This window comes from Urocampus carinirostris, chromosome 1 (assembly GCF_059441175.1).
Source record: "Urocampus carinirostris isolate Australia breed hairy pipefish chromosome 1, RoL_Ucar_1.0, whole genome shotgun sequence".
Lineage (NCBI taxonomy): Eukaryota > Metazoa > Chordata > Actinopteri > Syngnathiformes > Syngnathidae > Urocampus > Urocampus carinirostris.
The window spans coordinates 28,301,982-28,322,205 of record NC_142349.1 but is presented as its reverse complement, the minus strand read 5'-3'; the positions used below and the strand labels follow the sequence as shown (position 1 = coordinate 28,322,205).

Genomic DNA, 20,224 nt, shown 5'->3' with positions numbered 1-20,224 from the left:
CATCTCCATGACTTTTCTGTTAGTAATTTTGAAAAATGTGAAAGTGAAACTCAAGAGAATTATATGATTACATAAAACATGTGCAAAATGTCTTTTGTTGGGAATTAAATATCAAAATGTACCGTTTACCAAATTGTTCGAATTAGTTATCTAAAAAGTTAAAAGTGGAATCATGTGTTAACAATGCCCATTATCATTATCATTTTTTCCACTGCACCTATCTGCTTTTATTTTACCTATATCAAAGCTGTTCCGGCCTTGGAACACATTAAGCTGGCGGAAAGAAGGAAGGGGGTAGAGAGTGACTTTATCCTCGTTAGAGTCGTTACACTACACTAACAAAAAACTGCGGTAACAACCCTCAATCATGTGCGACACAAGGGTTCACAGTCACTCGGTTTATTGCCTGATTCAATAAACAAAACAATACAAAGAAGTCAGGGCGATTGTGCACGACTGCATACATCTTCAGCACGAGGTGATATAGCTGAAGGTACGGCAAGCGCAGAAGCCCAAAAAGTGCTAAACGAGAAAGACATTCGCACACGCCCATGGCTTAACAAATGAATGCGGTACCACAGTTTTAACAGTAATGCAATAAAAACACAGAATTTGTGAGAATTCAAAAAACTCAAAATAATGAAATTTCAACTCTGTTACAGTGGCAAGAAAATTGTGCAGGTAAGAAAAGGCTATTTCAAATTAAATCCAATTACCAACCAGAACCCCCCAAAAGATGAAGTTTATTTAAGCGCGTCTAAGAAATGCATGTACTTGCATGCACCACTCAGGAACCATGTTAGAAGCTGCAATGATCACTAAAGCCACAAGATGTCGGTAGAGAATATAAAACGTCCAAATTGGATGGCAGCACCTTTTAATATAATAACGCCTTCAGTATGGTGTTGGTGTCGGTTTTCAAGCATAGATATTGACTTCAAGAACAAAACGAAAAATCATTTTTTCCCCAGCAACTTACTTTGATAAAAATAAAAAACGAAAAGCAGAAGAAGTTTAAACACGAAGTATCTATTTCAAAACCAAACAGACAACAGATTACTCGTTCCAAGACAAATGAGTTACAAATTAGAGTAAAAGTCTCTCTGTGCAAAAACTTGCATGCATACGCAAATGACGTGTTAAGAATAAAATGCACACGTGGCAAGAAATTGACACCTTTAGTGTCTTCTTTGTAAACATATCACATGCACTTGATGCACCACTTCTCGGCCTTTTGGCTAAGATCAAGTGATCGCAGCAAGGCTTCAGGGCTAGGACCTTAGCTTGGCCTTTTGGCTGAGAGTAAGAGTCCCGGCTCCTAGGCTTTGTAGCGTATTATGAACTGACCGATAACGGATAATGGATAATGTATAACGAAGATGGAACAATAACCCTTAAAAATCCCAAATCCCACTTATGATTCCAGTTTTAGTTGTTGCGAGTGTTTCATAATCCTGTTTTTATAGCCCAGTGGAAAACAACCCTAACAATACAATTGTAACAATTTAAATTTTAAATGAAGTGTTGTTTTTGTTTTAACTTGATTTAGACAAGAAACCTTGATGCAATACACAAATCGATGTGGTTTAAAACCTAGAACCAGTCGGTGGTGACCTGTTTTGGATTTTAAATGATTAAGCGCATTTTAATAAACGTGCATTCTTAAAATGATTGTTACGTCAGGAATTTTGTGATTGTTTTACAAGAGACTCCACAAGAAGAAGCTGACACGGTTGTGTGCCTTGCGAAAGCTTTTAAGAAAGAAAGAAAGAAAAATACCGCAGTTTCATCACTTAGAGTCTCTGTAGTTTGTATTCTTCCTTTTGCGTTGTTGTAGCACTTTTTAGGTTGCAGTATAGTACAGCGATATCTAGTCGATCAAATATGACGGAATGTTCCTTTAATATATATATATATATTCTGCATCTCAAATACACACATGGCCGGGAACAAGCTCGGTTTGAAAATTCTGACGAGCAAGACAGATTAAATGTGATCATTTCAATTTATATATTCTTTTTGTAATTATTCCTTGTTGCATCGGCGCCGACTGAAGGAAACAAAAGGCAACCGATGCGGGATCATGCAGTTAGTGACTTCAATCGCTAGGTGGCAGTAAGCCCAAAATAAATCTACAAGTGGGGTCAACCTTAAAGACACCAAATGTAATAACACGTGTTAGCATTAAACCAGGGATTCCCAAACTCAATTTTGGTTCGGGGGCCACAAGTTAGGAAAAAAATAAACGTTCGCAGGGGCCAGACTAGTAGATTAAAGAGAAAGAAGATGATGGGGATAAAAAAAGGGGCGTTAAGAAAGAGAGGGGGTGGAGAAAAGAGAGGGAAAAAAGAAAGTGAGAAAGAGATACTGTATGCAGAGAGAGAGAAACAAATGGAAAGAGAGACAGAAAAAATAAAGGGAGAAAACGAAAAAGAGAAAGACAAAAAAAGAAAGAGAAAGAAAGACAGACAGAAAGAGAAAGACAGAGAGAGTGAGAGAAAACAGAGAAAGACAGAAAAAGACAGAGTAAATATAAATATGAAGAGAGAAAAAAGAAAAAGAGCGAGAGAGAAAAAAGAAAGAAAGAGACACATAGAAAGATAGAGCGAAAATGAGAGAAATGAGAGAAAGAAAGACAACAAGATGAAAATAAAGAGTGAAAGAGAACAAGAGAAAAAGAAAGAGAACAATAGGTGAAAGAAAGAAAGAAAGAAAAGTAAAAAAGAGGCAGCCAAAATGAGAAAGAGAGGACAGAAAAGGGGGGAGAGAGTGAAACACAGCGGGGAAGAGAAACACAGAGATAGAGAATAGAGAGATAAAAACATAGCTTTAATTTTTGCAAGTGGCGACTGGCTTTAGAGACGCAAAGTGGACATATTTAAAAGCGCAGCTCATTTTTTTACTTGCGCTTCTCTCATCGTTGTCTCGCAAGCCGGATTCAATCCCTCAGGGGGTCTTGTCCGGCCTACCGGCCGCATGTTTGACACCGCTACCCTAACCCATACCACAGCGCTGGGCCATTTACAAAACGGATTGTAAGAATACGTAAAAGGGCAACTTCACATTTTTCAAGCAACTGACAAGATGCAGCACTCATTTTTCGTCTGAGTAGTCAATACAAAATGTGATAACTGGACTGTACTGTATGCACAGTGTAGGGGCGGACAATACTAGCAATTTTAGTATCAATCCGATCCAACTAAATATGTGATAGTATTGATCGATGCCGATCAGACACCGATACTTTCTGCTTGCTAAGTCACAATCATTGAACAATTGAACCCCACCTTTACGTTACTTGAGAATTATGATTAAAAGCAGATTAAAAATGGTCTGTTTTTTATTCATCAACTACGAAGCAAACTTTAACAGTAGAAAAAATGTATATACAGGTACAGTGCTTCCGGAAAGTATTCACAGCGCTTCACTTTTTCCGCATTTTGTTATGTTACAGCCTCATTCCAAATTGTATTAATTTAATCTCTTATCTCGAAATTCTACACAAAATACTCCGTTATGACAATGTGAAAAAGTTTTTTTTTTTTACTTTTTTTGAATTTATTAAAAATAGAAAACTAAGAAATCACATTTACATAAGTAGTCACAGCCTTTGCTTAATACTTTGTTGATCCACCTTTGGCAGCAAATACAGCCTCAAGTCTTTTTGAATATGATCCCACAAGTTTAGCACACCTATATTTGGCAGTTTTGCCCATTCTTCTTTGCAATAAGTCTCAAGCTCAATCAGGTTGGATGGGAGACGTTTGTGCACAGCCATTTTCAGATCTCTCCAGAGATGTTCGATCGGATTCAAGTCTGGACTCTGGCTGGGCCACTCCAGGACATTCACGGAGTGGTTCTGAAGTCAATCTTTTGAGATCTTGGCTGTGTGCTTTGGGTCGTTGTCCTGCTGAAAAATGAACCTTCGCCCCAGCCTGAGGTCAAGAGCGCTCTGGAGCAGGTTTTCATCCAGGATATATCTATATATTGCTGCATTCATTTTTCCTTCTATCCTGACTAGTCTGCCAGTTCCTACTGCTGAAAAACATCCCCACAGCATGATGCTGCCACCACCATGCTTCACTGTAGGGATGGTATTGGCCTGGTGATGAGCGGTGCCTGGTCTCCTCCAAACATGGCGCCTGGTATTCACACCAAAGAGTTCAATCTTTGTCTTATCAGACCAGAGAATTTTGTTTCTCATGGTCTGAGAGTCATTCATGTGCTTTTTGGCAAAGTCCAGACGGGCTTCCATGTTCCTTTTACTAAGGAGTGGCTTTCGTCTGGCCACTCTACCATACAGGCCTGATTGGTGGATTGCTGCAGGGATGGTTGTCCTTCTGGAAGGCTCTCCTCTCTCCACAGAGGACCGCTGGAGCTCTGACAGAGTGACCATCGGGTTCTTGGTCACCTCCCTGACTAAGGCCCTTCTTCCCCGATCGCTCGGTTTAGAAGGCCGGCCAGCTCTAGGAAGAGTCCTGGTGGTTCCAAATGTCTTCCATTTACGAATAATGGAGGCCACTGTGCTCATTGGGGCCTTCAAAACAGCAGAATTTTTTCTGTATCCTTCCCCAGATTTGTGCCTCAAGACAATCCTGTTTCGCAAGTCTACAGACAGTTCTTTTGACTTCATGCTTGGTGATTGTGCTCTGACATGCACACTCAACTGTGGGACCTTATATAGACAGGTGTGTGCCTTTCCAAATGTCCAATCAACTGAATTTACTGCAGGTGGACTCCAATTAAGCTGTAGAAAGATCTCAAGGATGATCAGTGGAAAAAAGATGCACCTGAGCTCAATTTTGAGCTTCATTGCAAAGGCTGTGAATACTTATGTAAATGTGATTTCTTAGTTTTCTATTTTTAATAAATTCAAAAAAAGTAATGGTCATAATGGAGTATTTTGTGTAGAATTTTGAGATAAGAGATTAAATTAATACAATTTGGAATGAGGCTGTACGTAACAAAATGTGAGAAAAGTGAAGCGCTGTGAATACTTTCCGGATGCACTGTAAATATTCGTATTGCAAGAGAGTCAAACCCCCAAAAAAGCAGCAATTTAATAAAAACACTGCATAAAAATGTCAACAAAACTAAAATACCGTATTTTCTGCACGATAAGGCCCCCCAAAAAAACAGATATCAAAAGTGCTCATTATAAACTAGTGTGCCGTGATAGAGCCAGGAATAGGGTAAACACTTTCGGGTATGCATAACTGAACAAAATGCTCATACATACGGTAACCATTTCTGAATGAATTGATTCGTTATGGTTGTCAAATCAGATTCCCAAATATGTACAGTACGTTCTATGAAATCCTTTTTTTTTTAATCTTCTGTCTTAATCTCTTGTACCTTATAGTTCAATGCACCTTATATGTGGGAAAACATTTCACCAAAGGGTATTTAAGGTGCGTCTTATAATCCGGTTGCCAGAACCAAAACAGACGGTAGACCCAAACGCGTAATGTTTCACACCAAGCTTTATTGAAGAAGTGGAGAAGTCAGGCACGGGAAAACAAATGCCAGCGATCCGGTGATCGCTGGGCAGAGGAAGCAGGAAGCCCACGAGATCTGAGCGTGGTCAGAGGACGGAAGGGAGATCGGAGTGTGGTCAGAGGGCGGAAACGGGTCGAGAAGCAGGGACAGGAGATCGGAGCGTGGTCGGAGGGAGGAATCAAGTCAGCTAGACCGAGACGATCAGGAAGCCAGGGGCAGACGAGCAGGATACCGGACAGGACGGGACGGGACGGGACAGGACAGACAGGAGCCAGAGTCAAAAAGTGCTTGCCTTGCAAGTTCGGAAGTTCGCTGACGGACTGACAAGGAGTGAATGAGAGGACTAAGTTTAAAAAGGAGGGGAACCAATCAGGAAACGAGCAGCAGCTGGAGCCAAACGAGCGGGCACAGGTGAGGGCAATGGGCAAATCGTGACACCGGTCCACCTTATAGTCTGAAAAATATGGTGCCATTTATAGCAAAATACAGTCGACCAAATAAAGCGTAACCACAATTGGATGGATTTGAAAATTATAATCTTGACACGCTAATATTATTATAGGTTTGGTTAAAATCTTAAGTATTGATTTGAAACAAGTACTCGGTCAGTATAGATAACATCGAGATTTGGATTGACACGCCCACACTTAGGACAGTTTAAGAGAATAGAGGCAACGTCCAGTGACAATATCTTAAATTCAATTTTATTTAAAAAGAACCATAATAAGAGCGTGAGACATTACCCATGATTAAGTGAAATACATAGAGTTTTCAAATCAATATCACCAGTACGAAAACTCATCATAATTCCTGCATAAAAATAATGGTTTCACATTGCAACCCACCATTTAGGAGCATTGAGAACCATAACACAAGGTCCAAAACAATGAAACATCTCAGGTCTTCTCTCACCCAAAAAAGAACAGAGCCTGAAAACTGTGTGCTGTTCAAAGTATAAGAATTCCCTCTATATTTCTTCCGTGTAAACATTTGCATTCAAAGGCACTATCTTGTATCGCACTCATACCACCTATATATTTATATTCAAGCATTTATAACAACAAACTTAAAAATAACGTGGTCACATGTAAAAGTCTTCACACACAAATGTGACAAAAACACGCTTGAGATGAGTTGATAGTTCACAGATCCCTTAACCGCCAGAATTGTAGGGACATCACTTCCTGTGATATGTCTTGGGCAACTACAGCCAGGCGGTGCCCATCCCTCTCCAGGTCATTTTTTTCGGGGGTAGGGTTTTGCTCCCTTACATGAAAAAGACAGTACTGGGTTCCATGGTTACCAGTAGCAGAAGAAGACTCCTGATCTGACACAGATACAACACCTTCATCATCTGGTCGCTGTTGTTTTTGGCGTGAAACGTCATCCCGCTCTTCAAGAGATGAGACGGCGTATGACGATACTGATAATGGGGAAAAACTAAGTTGTTTCAAAATAAATGGCATCACATCTTTGAATCAGGGAAAATATTCCCTTTCGAAACACATTAATACAAATTTTCCTTTCTGTTGCATTTAAAAAAAAGACCCATTGAAAGCTTAATAACGAGCTACAGCATTCTTAGAACGTCATGACATAAATACCAGGCGTGTTTCTCATTCCATTTGAAGGCGCCAGTGTTAAATAAGGAATGTTCCGTCAACATTAAGCAGCGTTTATGCCCCCGCACCCTTCCTCCAACACCGTAAAATAAGAATGGAATAAAACATTGCACAATACGACATAAAAGTCAATCCACTCCAGTGTTGCAAATGCGTCTGTTTGGCTATCTGGCTGCACGCTACAAAACCTGCACGGGTAAGTCAAATGACGATCTTATGTGACATCACGCAACCGAAAAGCTCACTTGAGGTGAAAAAATCCCACAGACACCCTCTGCTACTCCGAATACATGTGTGCTTGCCTGGTGTGATATATCTTCATTGAACAGTCCATTCACATTTGCCACAGCAGGCATTTGTGTGCGTACACAACAGGGAGCTCAGATATATACATCAGAGTCATATTGAAAATAAATCAAATGTTTTCAAACACCCGTTACAATGAATTTAGGGATGTGCGTGTATACATTTTAAAGAGAATTCCTAAAGGAACTTAGTAGAACATACATGCATAAGGCTGTTGGTTTTGAAAAAATATATATGACTCAAGAATGGACTAATTTCACCACCTATTTGACCCAACTCCGTTAGTTGTTATGCAAGAACTAACACCCCAAAAATGATTGTTTTAAACATTGTTGATTTGTTTTAACCGCCTAACAAATTGGTTCGTTTGCTTTATCTTGATCAATAGAGCAACTGGGTTCATTTTTTTGCATTTTCAAACAAAAAGAATATTCCATGTGAAAGCCAAAAACTGTGTGTATCTGCATTGGTTTTTTTAGTTGTACAAGATAACTACTCATAAAAATTGAGCCGTCCTGTACTGTAAAACAATAACTAAAACAAATACTGAGTCATGTTTAGGAGAAATCATACAATTTGGGTCTTCTGTACAAATGAAAGCAGATTGTTGAGTCAAATGGATCTTTGTGGTGGATTGGCCCATTTTTTTTAAAAACCCTTTTTAAAATAAAAGTTCTCCAGACTATTTTATATAATATGAGACTAATTCATTGTCCATGGTTGCAGATGGGTATTAACGTTCCTGTTCTTCGGTACATAAATATGTCCTTGCATTCATTCACATTTGCGTTTATTTAGCATAATGGTGATGTGAAGGTAGCTTGTTAACTTGGAAACGTCATTAACGTGTTGTGCTCCTCCCACAACTATGCAGATATGTTGCACAATATGCTTGGGGGCTTGATGTAGCCCTGTAGCTCTGACATCATTAAAAGAACAATTTAGAAAATGTGAATCGCGTTAAGCCAACATGTGAGGCTAGCTCTAAAACAGACAGCAGTGAACCAAGTTTCACTGACCCCAATTTCATGACCAATTAAAGAATGTCCCTGAGGATATGTGTAAAGAAATAAAGTTGTAGTGCCAGAAATTACAAATATAGCTGTATCAATTCACTTTAGCACAAAACTCGAAGCGATCCTCCTCAAATTGTGCCGAACACAAGAATGACCACTTTGAAAGGACTTTCCAGAATAGTGCTTTCTTCATGAATTCTTTCCAATTTTTCTCAAAAATGTTTGTCTTTCGCCCAGCGGAAGACTTACACTGTGAGCCACACTATTACTTCATCCACCTGTGACGCAAGACCTAGGCTTTCTCCACAAAAACTACATAAACTCAAAACACTCGTAACCTCTTCAATGAAATAACATGTAAACCAATATGGCGACTGGCTCGCTAGGGTCTTCCCGAGATAGCGTCATTGCTCAGGAGTCAAAGACGAGACAGGGTGTCTTCAAAATACATTCTATCGGAAAATAATTGCAATATACAGATGAAATATATATAGATTTGATGCAAAAACTATGTATAATATCCTTACATTTTGCATGTTTCAGAACTTGGGAATACCTTCAAATAAGCTCACGTTCTTGGAAAAGTACCAATATAAGAAAGGTTTTTGTGAAGCACTAGCTTTTACCATATTTATTCAAGTATGGCGTAAACACGAGTATAACATGCACCCCTCTTGGCTCAAACTAAGCGTTGTAAGTGACAAACGTGGTGGCCGGGTGTTAGAAGGACTTGAGAGTTTTGAAACCAATTTGATTATTATAATCAGGGCTTTCATTTGCACTGTTCAAATTGTATAGAGTTGTTTTTACAGCTTTCCTCTGTGTTTTCTCTAATTTACGTTTATGATCTTCCATCTGGTCTATGGAGGACCGATCCTGCCATATGTCGAAATAAATGTTTAAATGAATACCTAAAAATATATGCATATTAGTAAACAAATACATAAACACATCATGCAATACTTAAATATATGACAAATGCAATTCATCCATTCTTATAAAGACACATTTTGTCATTTATTCCAGTATATATTTTGTCATATAGTTTGTCTGCTTTTTAGTCATTTTTTGTTGTGTATTTTTGGATTTATTTCATGATGTACTCGTCGTGCATTTTCCCCCTTTATTTTGTCATGTGTTGTTGTTTTTTATCGTGTATTTTGTCGCGTTTTTTTGTCATTTATTTCTTCATTTTGTCATTTTTTTTCATTATGTATTTTCTTGTGTATTATTATTCTAATGTGGAGTCCCAGTTGCCAGAGCTTTTCACTTTTTGGTCGAATTGGCTACAGGTAAAAAGCTCAGCCAGTTCGACCTGTCCTCTTATTTTTCGTTTTGTTGTAAAAACAATAGATCACAACATACACAACAAAATAAATGGCAAACCGCATAAACATATGAACAGATTTCATGTATGTCATATATTTAGGTATCAAGTAATTTATTCATGCATTCATTTATCTATGCGGCATATATTTGTAGGTGGGGCAGCACGGCGGGGCAGTGGTTAGCGAGTGTGCGGCACAGTTCTGAGGTCATGAGATCAAACCTCCTGTGTGGAGTTTGCATGTTCTCCCCGTGCTTGCGTTAATTGGTCGGTCCAAATTGTGCCTAGGTGTGAATGAGCGAGTGAGTTTTCTGTCCCTGTGTACCGTGACTGGCTGGCAACCAGTTCAGGGTATCCCCTGCCCACTGTCCGCAGATAGCTGGGGTGGGCTCCAGCACCCCCGCGACCCTACTGAGGATAAGCGGTGCAGATAATGGATGGATATTTGTAGGTATTTATGTATACATTTATTTCTACATATAGCATGATTGGTCCTCCATTATTGTCAAGTGTGTAGAAGTTACTCATTAATAATCGAGTCAGGTTTGTCATAACCAAAAAGCTGGAAGTCGGTTTCGTAGAGCTTATAAAGCTCCCGCCGCACCTCCAGAGGCACTGTACTGAACCAGTCTGATTCCGAAACGGTTTCTGTCAGGTTCCGAGGCGAGGGAGGAAACTCCACCACATTGTCTACTCGGAGCAAGCGCAGCAGATGCTCAGCGTCCTCATTGACCGTCTCCAAGTGGCCCACAAAGTCATACTGGATTTGGCAAGGATGACAGAGTCGGTATATCTGCTGCCAGTGCTCATTGAAGGGCTTATCTTTCTCTGTCTGAGGGTCCAGCAGATACTGGACGAAGTGCGAAAAGGAGACCCCTGTGGTGAGGGTTCCACCCACACAGTTGGGAGGCGTCGGCTGGTTGGCATAACGCTGCAATATGACCTTACCGTAATTGTCCTGGAAGTAACAGTTGGGTTGCCTAAATTTATCACGGTAGGCTGATATGAGACGCTCGAAAGGATCCCGCACAAAAATGAACTTTGTGTACTTCTTTAGTTTGACCTTGAAAAAAATACAGGTCACGTGTTACCAGACACACAAAGCAATTCATGAAGACAAGTCAAAACCAAAAGGACACACAAATAGAATGTGGAAAATGATTTCAACAGACCTTCATGAGGTGCCTCGCAAACTTTCCGTAGCGCTTTTTGAACTTGTTGAAGGTAAAGTGCAAGCTCTGGTCATGAACCGAGTTTTCGGGGAGTGCCTTAGGGTCTCTTTGGGGAACGCCGTTCTGGAGAACACTTTCGCTGAGAATCATCATGATTCGCTTCCAGTTTGTACAAGCTACCTGAAGAGGCGCACGTGATAACAAAGGTTAACAACGTTGGAAATTTAGCTACATTCGTCAAATAATATAATAATAATAATAATAAATATAATACTGGCTGGGACTAATGCATTACAAAAGGAACGCGATTGCAATTACTCTTCTCTGTAAAATTTACTGTAATGAGTCATTAATATACTGTAAGTGTATAACTGATGTTGTGTTATTTTGCCACTTGTTAAATGAGGATAAATAAGCGTGTCTTCTGGTCAGGTCAATTCAAGTCATGTTTATTTGTATAGCCCTTAATCACAAAGAGTCTCAAAGGGCTGCACAGACCACAGATGATTGCAAACTACAGACTACTATTACTGTACACCATCCCCTGATCTAAAACCTACATGAGAGCAAGAAAAAACTCAAAAACCTCAACATGAGGAAAATGAAGAAACCTCAAAAGTCAAACTTCTGATTTCTGCATCACTCCCGTTCACACATACAATCCTTGTTCAGCCACCAACATTCTCTGAAGCGTGCACATGTTTATTTTTACCTACAAACTAAAACTGAAAACAGTTATGGTGGGGTGGTCTCAAGCACAGAGTAGAGGACACTGAATTTTCTCCTCATGGAGATAGTATCCCTACCGTATATACTTGCACCTAAGCCAACTTTACAACAATAAAAAAATACTTAATCAGGAGGTCAGTTTATATGCACATATTTGGTTGTGTGTCACCAGTAGGTTATGGTAGGCAGCGTGTGGGAAGGGGGTGTGGCTTATAAAGGAACAACAAACCAACGGGAAACCAATGGGGCAAACGTGAGCATGTTAAAAATGTGCTTGTTTTTTTTATTTGTAAAATGTATTTTGCATTACACCTTGCCTGGAGAAAAAAATAAAACGTTTTACACAGTACCTATAAGTGGAGAAGGACAATTGATATGGAGTGTCTGGGCTGATTGTCTGTTTGCAAGCTCCCAAGATTGCACAAGTCAAGAAATTTAAAGGGGTCAGAGTTTTCATATGTTGGTGAACACGTTTTCTTCTATTTCTTTTGTTATGCGGCTATTCTAAAGCAGTTTTAGGGGGTCGGCTTCTATGTGAGTATAAACCGTTATTTTTAGCTAGATAGTTATTTTCAGAATGTTTTGGTGTCGGTAATCTGCAAGGTAACTTAATTAACTAGCTACTGACTAGCAATGAACTTTTTAGATAAAGTACTTAGTTACTGTAACTAATAATTGTTTTTCGGTAACATGCACACTGTGCGACACAGGGAAATGAGAATGTCTGTCTGTTCCAGCAGAGAATGACAGGGTCAAAATCAAGAACGGATGTAGTTACTGTTCAGTGTGCACACATTAGGGCCTCTCGTTGGTACAAATAGTTTTATTAACAAAGTTTTTGCGCTCATATTGTATTGGGCAACCAGGAATTCTCCTGGGAGCTTTCTCAGGATAGTTTTAACCTGTTTCTAGTCTATGTTTACAATTGACTCAAACTGGAGAATTCTTTATACTTATGTTGTTTCCCTGCACAACCTAGCAGAATAGTAAAAATGTAAATGTACCTTTGGAACGTAGCAGTAAATAATGCCATGCCTGTCATCAACGATGAGATGTTTCAGCTCCTCATTGGGAATGTCATCAAAAGAACGGTTTTTGCCAGGAAATACCAGACTGTCATTAGCACACATATCCCTCAGTAACTTCCGCCGGTTCTCCTGTTGGACAGTAGCATCAATAAAGAGGATTATTTTTGGGTCAATAACTGGGAGTACAAAAAACCCAGACAATGACATTAAAACCTGAAATCCCGCCTGAAAATATGATAATTCCGGAACAATTAGTAATTGGTATTTTACAATTTCTAGCACCATTCAGTCAAATTTCCCCATTTATTTAAAAAAAATTGTGAATATGTATTGGAGATGTCTCAAAGTGTATGCTCAGCCAAAGGATTTTGTAAGAATATCATTTGAGGCACATGGCATTTTGATTAGTATTGTGTTTGGAGAATACGAGTAAAGAATCATTTTCTCTCAGACGTATTAAGAGATAGTGTTGAGTAATGATGACATTGATGTTGCCTATGGGTTAGAAGGGTTACTTTAAAAATTTAATCTGACAGTTACTAGTTCGCCAGTTAATAAATGTAATAAATAACATATTCCAAATACTATAATATTGCAGTAACTCCATTACAATTACTTTTGGATTACTCCAATATCAAAAATGCTGATAAAAGACAAAATAAACTACAAATAATCAGTACATACGATATATAATACAAATAAAGTACAAATAAAATGTATAAGATGAATGATCAATGTAACCTTGAAAAAGAAATAGAGGAAACCAAGATTAGGTAGAGGTAATCCCTATTTTGACAAAATTTACCTGTAATTTTATTACAGTCTTTTTCTGTAACTGTAACGAAATACTATTACTTATGTATTCCGTTACTCCCGAAACCTGCCCATAGCTAACCACCAACTAATCACGAGCCACCTGCTTTTTAAAGCTTAGCCATGATTTGTCATTACCTGAAGCCTAAACAACATCAATGTCACAATTACTTGATATTAAACCGAAAAAATGCCACCCCCAGTTGAGTATAAAAACAGATACATTTTGACTTGATCTCATAATCTATGTAAACAGAAACTGTTTAACTGTTTCGAGTAGAAACCCATGCAATATAATACTGTCAGCTAAACCTTTGGGTTGACACTAGGCTTCACTTCTTTGACGATTGTCTTTTATATGCAATGAAAAGACAACTGAAAAGAGGAATGTAAATCATTTACTTAACTACGGACAATGGCTGTTTGTAAAAATATCGATCAACTTTTGATATAATATGGCTACAATGCAACAGAATCAAAAATAATCCAAACAATATTACTTAACAAGCTAAATAGCTAAAATTTCAACTTTCCCTACTTGTTACCTGTCTATGGCGGAGCTCTGAAGCTACTGGAGTCAAATGAATCTTCCACTCCTGCCTTGGTACATATCGCTCTTCTGCCTTCTCTGACTGGTTGCTAGTGTTAGCCGGGTCTGTGGGCTCTCCAGTTCCAGGCTCTAAGAACTGGTTGACAAAGGCATCGATGTCGGAGAGGAAGGAAGGAGTGTGCTGTTGCTGGAGTTGTTGCTTCTCTTGAGCAGTATTTTTGAGTTTGGGTCCAGGTGAAACAGGGTTGTGTGAATACCTAGGGGACGCTCCAATTTCTTTCCAGTAGATGATTATCAGAAATATCATGAAAGCGGAGCCCAGGATGATAAAAATGTGAAACATCCTGGATGTTCCCATCATGACAAAGCAGATGTGGCGAAGGATTCTCTAAACAACCTTGTTTTACATTGATGGGTCTTGTTGGAGCTAAGCCATGGCAACAGGTTTAGAAATACTTAACTGTTTTTTTAACAGGGTCACCAAGGCAACAGATCTAAGTTACGGAGGTCTCCCTAAAGGGTCTCCATGGAAACAGGATTACGTTCCTCTTTTAGCTTGGCAAAAGATCGACGGAAATTACAACTGAGCCGTTTCTTTGCAGGATTCTCATCACTGCTCCCTGAGAGCCACCTGCAAAAAGACAACACACACTAAGATTTACTGTCAAAGTGAGTAGAAATTCTCACAGATTTCAAATCATATTGCCAACCGAAAGAAGATAACAAAACATACGCTAAAATTGAACCTACCTACCACACACAGGAGGTAAAAAACACAAGTGCTGCAATTTGACGTCCTAGCAACAAAATATCCCAAACTTCCATCAGGCGTCTATAATTTAAAGGTGATGTGAAAATTGAACTTAATGAAGGTGTATTACAGGTCTAATGCGTCAAGTTTCCTACATCAGATCATCCTCCTCATCAATTGGGAGTGTAAAAGTCACAAGCGTTAGTTTGCCAGTCAGACATCCTTGTAAATTTGGAGCTCGCATGCAATAGCTGGCACATTATTTCATACCTTTCAACTTCCACGGCTCCATGCCCTTACAAACTGTTGTATTTTCCCTTACAAAATACAAAATAATCTTACACCATGTTTTTTTTTCAAATGTCTTTATGTAGTTTAACATGTTATATTGTACATGTGTTTCGTTATATCATATATATTGTTAATTAACATTTTGTTGTGAGATACTGAGTTGCTCGACATGAATGAGGTTTATTATAAAAAAGTTCAAAAATTAAGTAGCTTGGACGTTCACTGTAGAAGGAAAAAATGCATGCAAATATATTTAAGTAGAATAATACATTTTCTTATTCAAATTATTAATTCTTTTTCTGCATTAAATTATTGTTGGTAATATACTGATTAAAGGGATAACCACAAACCTGTCTTTTTTTATTTTCTCCTTTTATACTTCCGTTTTTTTCTCAAGTTCTTTATACAACATAATAATTCGTAAGATAATGCATCAAAGCAAGTGAGCTGTTTGGGAGCGGCTCTCTTTAATGAGTTGAGCCGAAAAAGCCGGTTCTCTAAAAAGGGACGCACTTTCTTTCACTACACAACTTGAACGCGTTTGACTTGATTGATTTGCCGTTTCGTGATAGTCGGTGTATACCGGATGGTATCCGTAATTGACAAATTTGCGTTTTTCCATACAGATTTACTTGTACGTCGTACACGTCTTAAAATGCATAATAAACGTACTTTGTACGGCAAAAACATACAGATTGACAGGTATATTATTTCCTGTACCCTAAAGCAAAGGAGACTGCTCTAACCTGAATATTCATCACATTGTCACTACTGAAGTGAATGCCTCTTTCAAAGCAACCTCAACTGGATTTCTAATCTTAATACAAGCAATCCAAAGATGAGTAAAGCAGGGAGGATTTTTGCTCCATTCCCAATCACCTAATCCCGCTGGAAAGTTTGAGACTACTGATATTACAACTTGTTTTGGAAAAATAATCTGAAACCAATCACATGCCTCTATTTCCATTTTCCTCCACAATATTTCATAGACTGAATAAGGTTTTTAAACACTTGGTCATTATACCAACAGGAAATGTAAATGGAAGAAAAAACAGCATGTTTTTCACTCTCCTGTGAATGAGTGGGTTTGTGTGAATGTTAGATCATCTGTGAGCATAATTTTGTAGCCGGTCACTCAAATGGAACCCAAGAGAGGACGCTGCTATAACAATCTGTGCTCACTCGAAAAACACATAAAGAGGTGGAAAAACCTCGACTGACAAATGTCCAAAAACCAAATTCAGTTGAGCTGTATTGTATTTCAATATTGCTCTTCACTAGGGGTGGAACAAAAAAAAATCGATTCATGTATATATCAAGATTTTATTTTAGGGCAATTTTTAAAATTGACGTTTCTTCCCAGAATCGATTTTTGTGACATCATACCCGGTGTGTTAAAATGCAGGAAAGCAAACGGAATTTCAATTCATGACATTTTGTAGCTGTAAACCTGTAGCAGAGCTTTCATGCTCTCATTGTCTCAGTTGAAATAAATGTCAGCTTAAGGACTGACTGACACAGACTGATATGAATTGCTTGAACATTATTCATGATTTATTGTTCCATAAGTCTATGATTTATGTTGCTTGTTTTTTAGGAAAGAAAATTAAACCGCATTCATCAATCATATATAATCGCAATACCTGTAGATTCGCAAGTATCGAGAATCGCGATATAAATCGAATTGGCGCCCTTAGTATCATGATACAATCGAATCCTGACCAAAGAATATTGTTCCACTCCTCCTCTCCACCTTTTGAATGCGACCTGTATACTGAACTGTTATTTATTTTTGCCACAGATTGATGGAGTTCTCTTAAATATGAAAGGGGATTCCATCTTATGACTAAATGGCAGCTACAGACTAGTAGGATGACATCATACAATGTATTCCACCCCCATTTTAACAGGCGCTCTGCTGGCCCATGCTTGCAGCAAAAGTCAGCGAGAGATAATGGATCGTGGATGCACAAGTGCTGTTAATTTTCGTCGGAAAGGACGGGAAAAAAGAGCTTCAACAACTCACACAAATTGTCTCGCTCAACCCCTTATCTTAGCAATAGGCAATTGGGGATAATGCAGTTCCATACCTGCCAACCTGTACGTTTTTGCCGTACAAAGTACGTTTATTATGCATTTAAAGACGTGTACGACGTACAAAAAAATCTGTACAGAAAAACGCAAATTTGTCAATTATGGGTACCATCCGGTATACACCAACTATCCCGAAATGGCAAATCAATCAAGTCAAACGAGTTCGAGTTGTGTAGTGAAAGGAAGTCTGTCTCTTTTTAGAGAACCGGCTTTTTCGGCTCAACTCATTAAAGAGAGCCGGCTCTCAAACGGCTCACTTGCTTTGTTGCATTACATTATGAATTATTATGTTGCATAAAGAAGTTAAGAAAAAAAGGAAGTATAAAAGGAGAAAATGAAAAAAGACAGGTTTGTGGTTATCCCTTTAATCAGTATATTACCAACAATAATCTAATTCAGAATATGAATTAATAATTTGAATAAGAAAATGTATTATTCTACTTAATTATATTTGCATGAATTTTTTCCTTCTACAGTGAACGTCCAAGCTACTTAATTTTTGAACTTTTTTTATAATAAACCTCATTCATGTAGAGCAACTAAGTATCTCACAACAAAATGTTAATTAACAATATATATGATATAACGAAACACATGTACAACATAACATGTTAAACTACATAAATAAACACGTTTGAAAAAAAATATGGTGTAAGATTATTTTGTAAGGGAAAATACGACAGTTTGTAATGGCATGGAGCCGTGGAGGTTGACAGGTATGCAGTTCACCATGAGGTGGACAGCAGAAAAGACACCAGTCCCAACAAATGTTTTGCTCTTTTTAATTTCATGTTTGTTCACTGTATTTTAAGACTTTGGGCTTTTATTTAAATACAACTATTTAAGCATTGGTGGGAATATTACTACTTGAAGTAATTTTTGTTTGACTTGTCATTGTGTTGCCCTGTGACCGGCTGGCAACCAGTTCAGGGTGTCCCCTGCCCACTGCCCAAAATCCGCTGAGATGGGTTTCAGCACCCCCGTAACCTTACTGAGGATAAGCGGTGCAGATAATGGATTGTTGGATGGTCATTTTTTGTGTTCTTTTTAAATATAATGTATTCTACTATTTCTGATTTAAAACTCAATTTCCTTCCATAGGTCTGAAAACTGGATTGTATTTCTTAACTGAGGTCACAGCTTGAAATTATGGTAGGATGGGGGGTTCTCAAGTCAGAACAGTTGCGAACCACTAACTTAGACGATACACAGACGATCGTTATTATGTCTGTATTGAATGGTCTGCGTCAGAAAACTGTCATTTTAAAGAGCCTTTTTTGGAACTCGTGTGGGCAAAATACAACCTGGTGTATTTTAGAATCTGTGCGCATTGTGAGAAGAAATGTGTTTGTAGTCCCTGGTCGCCCCCCGTGGCGCGCATCCACCGCGCGTCCTTTTAAATGACGCAAAAAATAAAAATAAAAGAAAGACATCATGTCGCCTTCCATCGAGTGGGACAACAGACCTGGGTGACGTGTTCTTTGTCACAAAAGAGGCTCATCTTGTGTCTTGGAGCTGTTGGCTAAAATTATGGGGATAATAATTCAGGCGAAGAAAGCAGGGGGTTGTGCATTTAACCCACGCTTTAACGCCGCATAAATAAATTTAACCCCAATGTAGACTGTCTCACTCAACCAAAGAGTCCTGCGTTATTGACCACTAAAAAAGGAGAGAAATTCAAAATCTTACCCCTTTAGTGGGTGTCGCATGCACTGTGAGCTGAGACTGCTTGTAATGACAGCAGGTCTCTGATCCGATGCCTCCCTCTTCCCGAGACCAAGCGAGATTTTACCAAATATCGCGATATCTTGTCCGGCGGTCCCGACCATTCATTCTTGTGCTGTTCGCAACCGGCGATGTGCTGAGCATTTATTTGCACCTTGCATAGAAATCACTTTAGATCAAGTGGAAAACATTTAGCCTACTTTGGCAGAATGGCGCCCTTTCTTCTGAATGTTAATCTCCTGTTTTATCTGTTGATAATTTGACGGTTCATTTCAGCCTACAGCATACCTGTCAAGCTCCACGGCTTCATGGCCTTACAAACTGTCGTATTTTCCCTTACAAAATCCCAAATAATCTTACCCCTTATTTTTTTTTCAAACGTGTTTATTTATGTAGTTTAACATGTTATATTGCACACGTGTTTCGTTATATAGGATATAACATTTTGTTGTGAGATACTGGGTTGCTCGACATGAATGAGGTTTATAATAAAAGAAAAGTTCCAAAATGAAGTAGCTTGGACGTTCACTGTAGAAGGAAAAAATACATGCAAATATAATTAAGTAGAATAATACATTTTCTTATTCAAATTGTTAACTCATTTTCTGCATTAAATAATTGTTTGTAATATACTGATTAATGGGGTAGCCACAAACCGGTCTTTAATCATTTTCTCCTTTTATACTTCCTTTTTTTCTTAACTTCTTTATACAACATAATAATTCGTAATATAATGCATCAAAGCAACTGAGCCGTTTGAGAGCCGGCTTTCTTTAATGAGTTGAGCCGAAAAAGCCGGTTCTCTAAAAAGAGACGGACTTCCTTTCACTACACAACTACCACGGAATGATGCATGATGGGAAATCCCCAGGCAGCAGACGCATGTGCACAGTAGCATCAAACCGCTCGCTACGTTTGCAACAACAACAAAAAAACGATACCGAGATAAAGGCTACCGCGGCGAACTCGTTTGACTTGATTGATTTGCCGTTTCGTGATAGTCGGTGTATACCATAATTTTCAAATTTGCGTTTTTCCGTACAGATTTTCTTGTACGTCGTACATGTCTTAAAATGCATAATAAACGTACTTTGTACAGCAAAAAAGTACAGGTTGACAGGTATGCTACAGTAATAAGCTTTATCGTCGAGCACGGAACAGTTTTTAGTACATGTTATGTCAAGTCATGTTTATTTGTATAGCCCTTAAAGTCAGGTAGTTGCTTGCAGTCCTACAGAAAGTGCTGACATTTTTACAATGTTGTATAGTTTATTGAGCAAAAATAAAACTCTCTTACTTGG

At 38.5% G+C, this 20,224-nt stretch overlaps 1 protein-coding gene across 4 annotated transcripts; it reads right to left on the bottom strand.

Annotated features, from left to right (window-relative positions):
* Positions 1-6,181: 6,181 nt before the first annotated feature.
* On the bottom strand, positions 6,182-18,970 carry LOC148374175 (carbohydrate sulfotransferase 12-like). 4 transcript variants are annotated; one of them, XM_088333317.1, is made up of 5 exons: positions 18,888-18,970; positions 14,058-14,693; positions 12,676-12,828; positions 10,943-11,122; positions 6,182-10,833 (listed from the first exon to the last, which is right to left on the bottom strand). In XM_088333317.1, the coding sequence occupies exons 2-5, from the start codon at positions 14,421-14,423 to the stop codon at positions 10,291-10,293; spliced, it is 1,242 nt and encodes a 413-aa protein (XP_088189443.1). In that variant the 5' UTR covers positions 14,424-14,693; positions 18,888-18,970; the 3' UTR covers positions 6,182-10,290. The 4 variants fall into 4 exon arrangements, with proteins under 4 accessions (XP_088189443.1, XP_088189456.1, XP_088189464.1 ...); XM_088333330.1 differs by having other exon boundaries at positions 14,058-14,713; positions 18,888-18,918; XM_088333338.1 differs by lacking the exon at positions 18,888-18,970 and adding an exon at positions 18,664-18,718.
* Positions 18,971-20,224: the final 1,254 nt, after the last annotated feature.